General features: G+C 43.9%; 1 protein-coding gene across 3 annotated transcripts in view; it reads right to left on the bottom strand.

The window, feature by feature from the left end:
- Nucleotides 1–1,133: 1,133 nt before the first annotated feature.
- LOC121877262 (ras-responsive element-binding protein 1-like) overlaps nt 1,134–13,120 on the bottom strand; it is an 81,817-nt gene continuing 69,830 nt past the window's right edge. The window contains exons 1-4 of one of the 3 annotated variants that reach the window (XM_042382922.1): nt 11,472–11,928; nt 9,939–10,240; nt 3,363–7,145; nt 1,134–3,211 (exon numbers count right to left, since the gene is read on the bottom strand). In XM_042382922.1, the coding sequence (XP_042238856.1) occupies nt 2,921–3,211; nt 3,363–7,145; nt 9,939–10,240; nt 11,472–11,547 (4,452 nt within the window). In that variant the 5' untranslated portion in view covers nt 11,548–11,928 and the 3' untranslated portion in view covers nt 1,134–2,920. Of the gene's footprint in view, nt 3,212–3,362; nt 7,146–9,452; nt 9,869–9,938; nt 10,241–11,471; nt 11,929–13,120 lie in introns of those variants that run through there. The other 2 variants (XM_042382921.1, XM_042382923.1) reach the window with 2 other exon arrangements.

Raw genomic sequence — 13,120 nt, 5'->3', positions numbered from 1 at the left:
AATTCCACAAATTTTTGACATGTGCGGTAGTAGCTATATCAGGGCTGGTCGACTTGAAACCACATGAATGACTCCAGTCATGTCTCACTTTTGTGTGTGTGTGTGTGTGTTGGGAATTTGTACACTATCAATAAATATACAGTTAATTAAAAATTTCTCAATGTTCTAATTTCCTCAATATAACTGCATATGGCTTCAAAATTCTCCAAAGAAGTGTTCAAATTTCAAAAATTTCCCGGGGGGCTTACAGCGGCCCCCGGAACTCCCAGATGTTTAGACTCGCTTCACTCGCCACCCCACCCTCCTGGGTAGTTATAATGAGGGGGGCCTCCACAAAGAGGCTGCCCATGGGCCTCCACAGGTCTAAATCCGGCACTGTATATAACAGGACCACACAACCCACTCATTCTCCAACGCTAGACAAATATTCTCACCTTACATGAACCAAAACTTAATAGGTTCTGGGTAGAAGGTCTGGGGTGGCAACAAAAAGTTCAGTCATTATAAAACAATAGTTATTACTTTTAGAGTATTTTATAAGCATTTATTAAATTAAGCACAAATGGATTACGATATTGAAAATAAAGTGACGTATATGACTTAGCGCGTCAATGGCAGCATCTGCTATAAAAGATGACCATAGTCATTACGGTGTCTTTAACCACCTGAATTTTAATTGACCAAGACATCTTTGTTGTTATGTACAGAAATATCACTAAGAATATTAATAAAATGATTTACATAGACCCACAGATCATTAAAAGACACCCAGGTTAATTACAGGCTTCCACGGTTCGCAAATGTGAATACTGTAAATCCTTTCTTATTATTAACACAATTTAGGCTGCGAGACTGTTACTGCACGACTGATGACTCGCTCTTTGCTCATGAAGAATATCAAAATCTAAATAATCGATTATTTTTAAAATTTTGTTTTTAATCTTGTATTTTAAAAGTATAGTAACTTTGACCTCACTAATTATTAAAAGTACGTAGTGTTACTAAAACAGTAAATCATTTTAATCAAAGTAAGGGTATATAAACATTAACTTAATGGTATATAAACATTAACTTAATGGTATATAAACAAACTAAGGGTATATAACCGAACTAAGGGTATATAAACAACAAGGTTTCAATCACAACTATTTATTCCAAAGCTTTTTTTTGGTCAGTTTTTTGTATAACTTCTTTGAAGTGGTGCTGTTAACATACAAACAAACACACAATCGGAACAAGGTGATTGAACAGTTGAACGGGACGAGAGTATCAAACAAGTCTGTTTTTTTTTATTATAATAATTATGTATATTATAACTGCCATGGATGAATTTTTTTTAATACAGGGTTATCAAAAACGAATATCCAAATTTTTAATATATAATCATTTAAGATCTGAGTTATTCGTTTTTGCATGACCCTGTATGTTAAAAGATACTGGTCTGTACATAAGGCTTTTTATACATAATGCCATTACTTTAATATTATGAAAGTTGAATGAAAATTATTATTATACATTCAGAGATCACTGGATGCGTTTATAAATTTTATTTGATATATAAACACGGAGTTAAGATCCCCAGAACAATACCTTGCTTAGAAAAAAAAATACACATCACTCAAGAGACACTATCTACACACACACACCAAACTTCTTCATCTTTGGGAAAATGCAAGACATTATTGCATGAAATATATTATTATTATTATTATTATTATTTCACTGGTGTTAAGTACAAGACGATAGAATGTTGTAAGGAAAAAATTAATGTGACCTTCAAATGGCCTGATGATTAGTCTTGGCCAATCATGGGGACACGATCGGCCAATCCTAACACGAGCCAAAACCTGGAGTGTAGAGAGAGCCAGACAGACAGGCGTTCACAGTGCTGGATTACTTTTTGTTTTTAATAGATTAATACAAGAAGAGATTTGTAAGGACAGTCCACATCTGTTGGTTCTTTACTTTATTGACTAAGAAACACCAAAGTAAAGGAATATTGAGGTACAGTTCTGGAATATGACGGTGAATACAAACTAATAGGAACACAACACTTTATATAGAGAAATTAACCTTAAGATATAAGTATAAATATACAAACTTTGGAATGATGAGAATGTAGCCTTACAGATTATGAGATAAATTATTAGGTCTAATTATGTACACACACACACACACACTAACCATAACTTTGGCATCTAGCCTTTAATACTTTGGGAGATGAGGAGTCTTGTTAAAGTATAAATAATAAGGTAACCTACTACTCAATCCCTGATCCATTATAGATTGTCTCGATCTACGGTAGATATGCGGTCATTCTTGGCATACATCACCTAACCGACCCGACATTATTCTTTTTTTTTAAATTATTGCCATAACAGTGGCAAAATCTGGCAAATGAAAAGCTTATAGGCACAAGAAAAAAAATGATTTTGGCCCCTCGTATTTGAACAAAATGTTTGGAACATTGGCAACTAAAGAAAACACTACAGGATAATATTTTGGCAGGTACTGTACAAGCAAACAAATAACAATAACGAGTAAATAACAAAAAAATCAACTGGGAGACATCACAGACAAAAGGAATGAAATTATATTAAGTAAATAATATAACCACCGAGTCGTTATATATATATACAGAGTTATATACAGAACATCAACTTACAGAGTATAGAAGTGTCTAGGGCACGTCGTCAAGGCACGAATTATTGAATTTCAAGGCAAACTGTGAATGCATTAACATGGGAAAATTAAGATAATGAATGTAACCCTTAAGAACAACTACAAGCTATGACATACATTGCACTCAGCTAAGGAATGGAAAAGTTATCTTGAATAGACACACCCTAATATGGAACAGTTAAGTGCTGGGACTCCCACTCTCCATGAACAACAACATGACAGAGTTGCCAGCCAGCCTTTATCGGACGCCCAGCAATTTGGCGGCATCGTCGGCGGATTTTGTTGTTAATAGTCTGTCTACCACGGCCCGCTTTGTCCCTAGCAGGTTGGATATAAAGTCTGTGCCCTCCGCCTCCTCCTTGCGTTCCTCCTTGACTTCTGTTTTGATTGCTGAAGGACTTAGACATTCTTCCTTTTGCTCGTCCTCGGAGATAACCAATGGAGGGTGAGGTCTCATGTGCTCCGTTGTGATGTGTTGCTTCAGCTCAGCCAGACTCCAGTACCGCTGAAGGCAGAACATACAACTCACCTGCAAGATGAAAGAAATTTATTAGCTCACTGCTAATTTGAAAAGGAAACTATTTTATGATTACTGGCACCTAAAAGTGTTGCACTGCCACATCTTATCAACTGGTTCTTTAGATGTTATATTTCAGTGTTACACAGAGCGTCTAACTTACCCTATCTGTGGTGGTTGTCTCTGGAACAGGAGGCTCGTTGTTGTTGTCGGTGGTGACGGGCTCTGTGTTGACGATGTTCCGCGCGTGTTCTGGGTGGGCCTTGTTGAGGTGGTGCTGTGCCGCCTCGCGTGTTGCCAGCGGCGCCTCACACACATGGCACCTGAACGGTCTGGCATCGTCCCTCAAGACCGCTGTGTCACTCGCTTTCTCGTGCTTGAACATTTCGTGCTTCCGGAGACTCTCAAGATTGGTGAAAGCTGCTCCAGGACACTTGACGCAGCGGTAGGGGCGGTCACCTCCCATCGTGTGTGGGGAGTCGGGGTGTTTCCGTAGCAAGTGGCGATCACAGTTGGACTTTGTGGTGAAGGGGAAGTGACACACTGGACACAGGTAGGGTTTCTGGCCCGTGTGGGTACGGATGTGACGCACTAGAGAACTAGACCAGGGGAATTTTCTTTGACAAAATGGACACTTTTGTTTCTGCGGGGCTGAGGAGTAGGCACTGCGCTTTCCATCTTCTGATGCTGGAGTGGATGAAGCGGAGTCGTCTTCACCTGGTACTTCCTCCTCACCCTCGCTGCCAAAAAAAGGGAAGCTCTGGTTGGACGCCGTTGAGAGAAGCTTGGTAACACTTGCTAGATCTGCTCCATCTTCACGACTTCTCTCGTCAGTACTATTCCCATCTGCATCTTCTTCCTCTTCTTCCTCCTCGTCCTCCTCTTCATCTTCCTCCTCCTCTTCTTCTTCTTCTTCTTCCCCATCTTCCTCCGGACCATCGTCAATGACCAATTCACTCTCCTCCTCTTCCTTCTGCCGAGTTTCTTCTCTGTCTTCGCTAGACTCCTTCTCGATTTTGTTGATAAGCTGCTCTCTCACGGTGTCGGAGATGGTGTGGGGCGCCTCAGCTGCCGATGTTGGTGTGTCTGACTCTGACCTTGGGGTGCTGATGCCTCTAGGTCGCTGCTGCCACACGTCTGGGTGTTGCTGCTTCATGTGACGCTCCATGTTTGAACGTAAAGTAAACCCTTTATCACATAGGTCGCATCTCCATGGCCTCTCAGTCCGGTACCTTCGCTGCTTTGGTTTCTTCATCAGAACAGAGTTGCGCATCGTAAAATGCATAACTTCCTCATCACTTGGATTAGGTACTGAGTTTGCTTGGCTGTCTGAGGCAGGTACGTCATGAGGTTTACTTTCACAACTACGAAGTTCTGGGCGTGGAATCCGTAGTGGATTACTATGAGCTGCAGCCAGAGCGAGGGCGGAGAGTGAGAATGACGGAGAACGGTGGGGCAGGAATCCCGCAGAGCTAGTCAGCAGCCCTCCGCCAGACGTAAGATGCAACCCACGCTTCAGTTCCTTCTGGCACTCCTCCAGGAGAGCCGAGTCAAACTGGTGGACGGGACGGATACCATACGGCTCCATGAGGATGGGGTACTGGCTGGAGGTGAAGGGGCTATACAGGGGCAGACCCTGAGGGTACATAGCACTGAGAGGGAAGGGAGGCTTGGGGATCTTGAGCACATCTGCAGCAGACTCGTGTACAGGTGGAGGCTCAACAATCTTCTCCTCGCCTTCCTCCTCATCTTGTTCCCTTCGTGGCTTCGACAAGTCCTCAGGTTCCATTTGTTCTGTCTTCACATCAGTCACCTCAATGTCCAGTTCCTCTTCCTCCTCCTCTCTTTCCATTTCTCTCTTCGAGTTCATGCTGAGGTCAAGTGGAGCATCCTCCGTGTCTGGGAGTGGAGGAGGGCCGGTAATGATGGAGGGGGTCAGAGGACGAGGGGGCTGGACCATGGGCATAGGAGGCTTGTGTGGGAATGGTAAGGGTAGGGACACTGGTGGTGGTTGGTGGGAGGTGGTCAGAGGCATCGGCATTGGCAACTTGGAGAAGTTGAGGAGGGACTCTACGGGTGTGAGGTCTGGGTGTTCATGGTGGTCCTCTAATGCAGCTCTGTTCATCACCAGCGTCTCCAGTGTGGGGCCTGAGGCGGCCTCCGGGTGCTGCTGGATCACATGGCGCATCACGTCATTCTCCGAGGAGAATGCGCCGCCACACAGCTTACAGGAGAAGGGCTTGGTCATACCCTCTGGGTGTGAAGATCGTATATGATCCCGCAAAACAGAGCGAGCCTTGCAGTCGATGTGACAGATGTGACAGACGGTGTCGAGGGTGTGGTCACTGCAGGAGCCTTCTTCTTGTGGAATGAAGTTCATGCAGCTCTTCACCTCATCCCGTGACTGGCGGCCGTGGATGTTCTTTATGTGACGTTCACAGTTAGCTTTGGTGGTGAAGGCCAAGTTACACAATGTGCACTCGTAAGGTGTATCACCCTTGTGACTCTTCATGTGTTCTTTTAAAGTGTTTTTGTCGTTGCTAAAAAAAGAACAAAGATTACAGCGGTAAGGAGGTGCCACCATGTGCGCCAAGTTATGGGACTTAAGCTTACGTAAGTTTGCAAATATTTCTTTGCACAAGCGACAGGGATACTGGCCATTTAATTTCATGTCGCGGTATTCACGCGCAAATTGTTCATCGTGTGAGAGCACTGGACCGGTAGACACTAGTGGCGACACACTACTTGTGGTGGTGGTGGTGGCGGCGGCGATCCGGCCCGCTGTAGGGTGCTCGGGAGATGCCTTGCCTGAGTCTGCAGGTGCTGGAGAATGCTGGCTGAGGGGCGGCAACCCGAGGGGCGGTCGTAAACTGCCGCCGAGGAAGGGCATCTCCATTGTGGAGGGGATGGGTGTGGTCACAGCCTCGCGGCTCTGCTTGTTGAGCAAATCCAGCACCGCTAGGAAGCTCTCCTTCCGAGGCTGAGGCTCCTCGCACAGGTGGCGCTGGTGGTGGTGTGCCAACTCTGCCACGTTTGTGAAGGTCAGGTCACACCGTAGACACCTGAGGGGGGGCGGGGGAGCCGAGGATGTGGCGGCGTGTTCCCTCATGTGCATGAGCCAGGAGTCAACACAGGGGAAGGTGATGCTACAGAGCTGGCACCTGCACACCCCGTTGCCCTCCCCCGGGTGCTGGTACTGCCTGCTGCTCGCCTCACAAATTTCTTTGGCAATGAGTGGGAACTTGGAGGTGGAGAAGTCTGTGAGTGTGAGGTCGAGCTGCGGGGGGGAGACTGTAGCTGTGGGGTGGACCATAGAGTTGTGGAGGTGGAGGGCGCGGTAGTTCTTGAAGGCCACCTGGCAGGTGGTGCACGCCACCTGGTATTCGGGGTGGATGTTCTCCACATGCTGCTCGAGGGCGTGTTGGCTGGGTTGTTCCACGCCACACGCCGGGCACGCCAGCAGCTCCTCTGCCTCGCCCAGACGCACTGCCTTGGCCGACACCAGGTTGTCGTCATCGTCGTCCAGGCGTCGCTTGCAGGGCGACGACGAGCCTTCCTCGGAGCCTAAGTCGCTTTCCCCGGTATCAGAGCCACCGCCACCGCCGCCGCCGCCGCCGCTGCCTCCTCCGCCATTGCGGTAGTGGCCGCGAATGTGGCGGTGCATGTTTCCATTGGTGGTGAAGTGAGTGCCGCAGATGTGACACCGGAAGGGCCGCTCGCCAGAATGGACGAGCATGTGTCTGTCGAGGGAACTGTTGCTGCTCAGCTGTTTTTTGCAGATGCCGCAGCAGTAAACCTTAGTGCCATTGTCGGTCTCCAGGACGTGGTTGTGCTTGCGGATGTGTTGAGTAAACTCGTGTTGGGAGGACAACACCTCCTGGCACACGGGACACACGAAGCTGCCGGTCACTCCCGCGTCTCCCTCACCCTCACTCCCGCACTCCGTCTGTAACAAGAAACACAAGAGTTATTCCACTGCTGGCCACCACGGCGACCCCCGACCCCGCCACACCACACAGCAACAGACGGCAGGCGCGACCCACCTCCCTCCCTCCCTCCCTCCTTCCCGCTGCCTACACACAGTCAAACAACCTTTCCCTCCACTCAACACACCACTCGCTTACAATTATTTACAAATTTACCTTCTCAAAATCATTCAGACATACCCTCACAAACATCTACTTGATGCTGTAATTCTTAAAATCTCATCTAATTACCAACAAGTTGATGGAGCCTATAATTAATCTAACCAAACAATCAACTTTCCTATAATTTGTGACTGATTAACACCACTGTCGTACATAGTTACACCAGACCACCACCACCACCCCCCCCCTCCTCCTCCTCTCCCTGTGGTGAAGAGGCGGGGAGGGAAGGGAAGACGGAGGGGAGGGGGACTCAACACTGTGCCCCGCGGCCCTTTAAGTCGACTGCCCTGAAGGCTCCCCCACGCACCTCTTACTTCACTGGTCACACCCAGCCAGCGCCTCGCCTCTCTCCTACACAATCTCTTATTACATTCCCGACCTCTTTTCTCCACAGCACCTTTCCACCAGCCACAGCTTTAACGCAACCAGCAGCTGTCGTCCAAACTAACTCATGGTCTTATCGTAGCTTTTGGTCATTTTTCTCCGCGTTATCCACCAGTTCCTGTTAATTCCTCAGCTCTCGTGTTGTCACCTTTCCTTCCGTGACGATGACGCTCTGGGACCTTCCGCTGCTCCGCTTAGAGTCAGTGTTGGTTGTGGTTCGTTTTCAGTGAATTCGACAAAAGGAAGAGGAGTGTGTACTTACGTTCCCCTCTGTCCAAGTTACACATCGTTCACTCGTTACGAAATGAATCATCATGACGTCAAGATTCTTAAAGTCCAGACTACTCCGGATCAACGCCGCTATAGTGTTTACCTCAAGGAAGGATCTCTCACTTGCCTCACTCTGAATCATCCACACTCGGTTCGTTTTCTCTCGTGACCGTTTCCTTTAGTTCCAAATTAAAAATAAAAACTACCTAGACTCGGTGGAGGGCAGAGACTATACTAATGAAGATAATTAAATACCACTCACAAAAAAAAAAAAACTCAAATGTTCTGAAGTAAAAACATTGACAAACTCGTAGCTATACTCTTACGATGTAACTTTCATTTTATCAACAGCGACGAAAAAATAAACCCTATTATCTATACCAACACTAAAAATCAATTTACAATCACCAAAGTTTGTAAGTGTTAAATACTAATTCCTACTTACATTTCTCGTGATAAGAAGTACAATAGTCACAGCTGGACTCGTATTTTCTGAACGATGTGGTCAAGAGCACTAAGGAGATGAGGAGGAGGAGTGGGGTTCCCAAGGGCAAGATCTGGCTACTAATGCCTCCCGTGTTTGTGTACCTGATGATACCAGGCCGGATGTGACGCCTACAGCAACTCTTCGGACTTCCCCACACAGATTGACTTGAAGAGGCCGGATATATATAAACAAACGCGGCTCAAGTTACGCTACATCGGATTTTATCTTTTAAAATTTCCAACAATCAGCTATACTATCAACATATCCGGTAAAGCGAGGCTGCATGGGTCCCGGCTACATCATTATATAACAACTCAAATAACTCATAGCAATCAATTATTAAATAACTATTACAAAAACAAGATAACTCTTATCTACATTCATAACTTCACGTCTTTACTATAGTTGTCAATATAGTTTAAGTGTTTACATTCGGTATAAAGTTGGTGGGTAAGTATACCATCACGTGACGTCACAACAGGAAAAGCCGGATTAGCCCATGGTGTAAGGAAGGTAATTACTCATAGATGAATCTGAACAACGTATTGACAGACAACCAGCCAGCCTTGAGTGAGAGAGAAACTGTCAACTCCCCCTCACATCTGTTTCCAGGAATAATTTGTCTTCATCCTTCACAAAACTGTAATGGTTGTTACAGTAATTTACCTCTTAAGTGTATGTTTGTCTTCACGTCACATACAGGTTGGTATTAACAACAGCTCAGAATACCATAACACACTACACAAATTGAAAGAGTGAAATAAACACACTTAAGACACACCACAGTAAAATAAACTCATCACACTAGACACACTCAGTGAATTATTTACATAACTTCACATGTTCACAATAAAATCAATAACATTAACACACACTGAACACTTTACAGGAAAGTTGATTCACTTCACATGTTCACAATAAAACTCAAGGTTATAACACAGCAGTGAACAGCTCCTGGCCTTACCATGTTAATACACATGGGGCTCACTTGCTGCAAGAACCCGGGTCGGATAAGTTCAGCAAAGTGACGCAGCAGCACCATCAGTTAACAAGTGGTGATCAGTCAATAACAGCACCATGAGTGAACACAAGTCAGTATCAACACTTAAGTTAAACAAATGTTGATCAGTCTTAACACACGCACTGGTCAGTCACTCAAGTTCAGATAGCGAGAGGAGAGCCTGAGCACACGAGGCAGTACATCTCCCCACCACCACTGTACACCACACTGAGCCGCCCGGGCCACCGTCACTACACCCGCCGCTCCATCCTGCACTAATAGAGGAGAAGGAGGGGGGGGGCGTGGCAGTGACTTCAACGCCGCAACAGTGAAGGCGTTACGGTAAAGACTGACTGCGATAGTGTCCGTCGGCAATGACCAGGAGCCGGCACTTGAGAGGGAGGAGGAGAGAAGGGGTAGAAAGAAAGGGGGAGACTTGCCCCAACTTACCTCTACTTTGTGAACCTTCGTCGCCTTCCTCTTCTTGGCTCCCGATAGGGGTTCTTGATTGGTCAGTAAGTGCCTCTCTGGTCTGTCAGTGGTGGACTGAAGACGCGCTGCGCTGTGATTGGTGGGCTCGGCGGCCATGTGGGCGGAGTCTGGGGTGGGGGGAGCCTCTGGCGACGGGGGGGTGGAGCCGTGGGAGGAGTCTCGGGTGGGGTCACACTCCGCCCTTAGGGGGGAGGAGCCTGGGGGGGTCAATGTGCCCTTAGGCTCTGGAGACGCTGTAGCTGCTGCCATGTCGGTGTCACCTGAGGGAGAAAACATCCAGGTGTTAGTAATTAAGTCATCCACACATCCAATAACTCATACAACTCAAAATACTGGTATAATGACCATCATTAACTCATAAATGACCAATATAAACAAACACACACATGATTCTTACATAATAATCACCAATCATAAATTAACATGAAAAACACTATCATTACCCCCTGAACGATCGCAGTACAAGCAGTTAAAAATAAATTATCACTTTCCGCACACACACACACACACACACTGTAATTACCACCATTCCCAGGACACAGATATTACCATAAAGTGTACAAAAAGTATTAATAACACACACCTAACACTGCTACTATTAAAACACAATAACACTATGGATGATGAACTCTACTAAGTCTTGTAAAAATTACTACAACCATAAAAATGGAACTTGCTAATTAAACTTGCAAAGGTAAATCTCTCAAGGCCTTGTATATCAACTAAAGACATTTCTACAAAACACTACATACAGTTGTCTACGAGGCTCTCTAATGACTGAATTGTGCTTGATAATCGCCATCTTAGAAACTATCCTGACTATCAACGTACTAACTAAACGATTAATCAATATCTCTCTACACTAACATTATATAACACAGTCACTACAGGGCTCGAGATATAGCCTACATCACTCCCCTATACTGTGCTAATTGGACCCCTATATCTTTACGTTGTATATTTCAACATATGTATACATTTAATTATATAATATACCATGTGTCTCCCAGAACCATGAACAACAACAACAACAGGATTTATATACGTTGCTTCTGTACAAACATCTAAGTCACTACATGTTAAAAAAAAAAATTAGCCTTGCAATTTTTTTTAATAACCTAATTAACTGTCAAACTCCCATGTGATTTATGTCCACAGTTAAAAATAAATAAAAAAATAAATTAAAAATCGACAAATGTTTTACAGAGACCGTTAATATAATCATCAGCTGTTGTATTGATTTTCACTTCAAAAGGAAAATCGAAAGTTCTAATTTATCTCTCTGCTCTTTAGAACGTTCGGTAAAAAGTTGTTTTAAAAAAAAAATCAATCACAAATTCGTCTACATAAATTAGGAATTGGTAAAATATCTATCACAAACTTAACTGGTAAATTATGTAACAGAAACATTTATAAGTATCATAGAAGAAGGAAGAGGAGGAATACTTTTTAGGGGGGTTTAAGTTATATTTGTATAAAATTTACACTTACAGTAATAAGTGGTGTGGTCAGGAGAGGGAATAACACCGAAGATTTTGTGACGGTATTCTTCTGCGGACACTACCATCTTCACGCACACATACACACATACACTCCTACAGTAATTAAAGCTTCAACCAAAACACTGTGATAGTTTGTTTGCTTTTACGTCTAATATAAATAATAATAAAAAGACAAAACAGAAGCTAGTTTGCAGCCAAGGAGCGTCTTTGGTATACAGCACTGATAGTCTTTTTTATAATATTTTTTTTTTTACAACACTTTCCTGAGTCCACTAGACAAGCTTACTACTGTCTACGTTCACTAGTTGCACTAATATAGCCTTTGGGTCAAGTAATCAACAATAACAACCATTTCACTGGACGATACTTGTGCGTATTTTCTACCCTCCTCTCTCGGGCGAAGATAAACAAAACTCAGTGAGCAAAAGAACGTAGTGACTAGTGAGAGGGATTGAGAGGTACTGAGATGACTTGCTCCTCTCGCGTTTATATACCCTCCGGTCTCCACTTACCATCAGTCGTTTTCTTCATTTTATCGACTTAGTTTTAGGATTTTGATATATATTAAAGTACATATATAACATACTATATTATATTCTATATCTATGAATTTAAAACAGGGTGAATTTATATCTCACGCGAGCTTGATAATATTATAGAAAAATTGAGTAGCTGGTATTTGAGCACCATCCGGCGTCATCAGAGGGCGGGGTAAGGAGCTGCCCGAATGACATCACAAGTTGGTATTTACATCACCTACTTTCTGTATATTATTATCATTCTACTCTGACGTTATAAGAAAGGATATATCCTCTCCCCCTCCCCCCCCCTCTATCATATACACTTTCTTCACTCTGCTCATAATAAGGTCTTTGATTCCTATCGAGTATTAAAGAACAATGATAATTAAACTAGCGTTAACTTTATTTATATAAATTTCTGACGAGTATTACAGTAAAATAAAAGGGTGTTAGCAAAGTCAATAGGTAAATCAGAGTGTTGAGAGGGAAGCTTTAGTTGAGACAAAGAAAGGAGCTAGCTAGGGTAGTCCCGCCGCCTCTGATTGACGCCACACTGTCTGCTAACACCAGATAGTTGCCACACGTCGCAGCATATCCTGTTTCCCGTCAGCCTGACCTACAGTATACTGTACCTTACATCCTAAGACATGATAAAACAACAACGATTATCCTATCCTTAAATAATATTGCATAGACAGATGGACTAAAAAGTTTTTATGGAGAATTTATTAAAAAAAAAAAGAATCCGAAAATTACAAAAAAATACTCATTTACTTAAGACTGAAAAAAAGATATAATGTTTTGTGATAAATTATATTCCTTAACGTTTTGTGTAAAAGTATAAACCACGAGTATACTGTTTACACTTGTTTACAGCCAAAGTTGTAAAAAAAAAATACTTCAAATCTGTTTTCGTGAGAGATGGTAATGGAGATACAAGTGGTTCTTATCTGTGTAATTTCAGGTGGGCTTGTGTGAGGGTAGGCGAGGAGGTGAGCCTTGTGGCGCAGTAGACGTGTACGTACTAGGGCCAAGGATGATGTACACATTATTGTACACCTTTTACGTACACATTACCAAAGACTGTGGGGGTTAGGTATAGTTGTTGGCGATGGTG

Source organism: Homarus americanus, unplaced genomic scaffold (assembly GCF_018991925.1).
Source record: "Homarus americanus isolate GMGI-L3 unplaced genomic scaffold, GMGI_Hamer_2.0 scaffold367, whole genome shotgun sequence".
NCBI classification, from domain to species: Eukaryota; Metazoa; Arthropoda; class Malacostraca; order Decapoda; family Nephropidae; genus Homarus; species Homarus americanus.
Note: the sequence above shows the minus strand (reverse complement) of the source record. Positions and strands in the feature narration are given on the sequence as shown.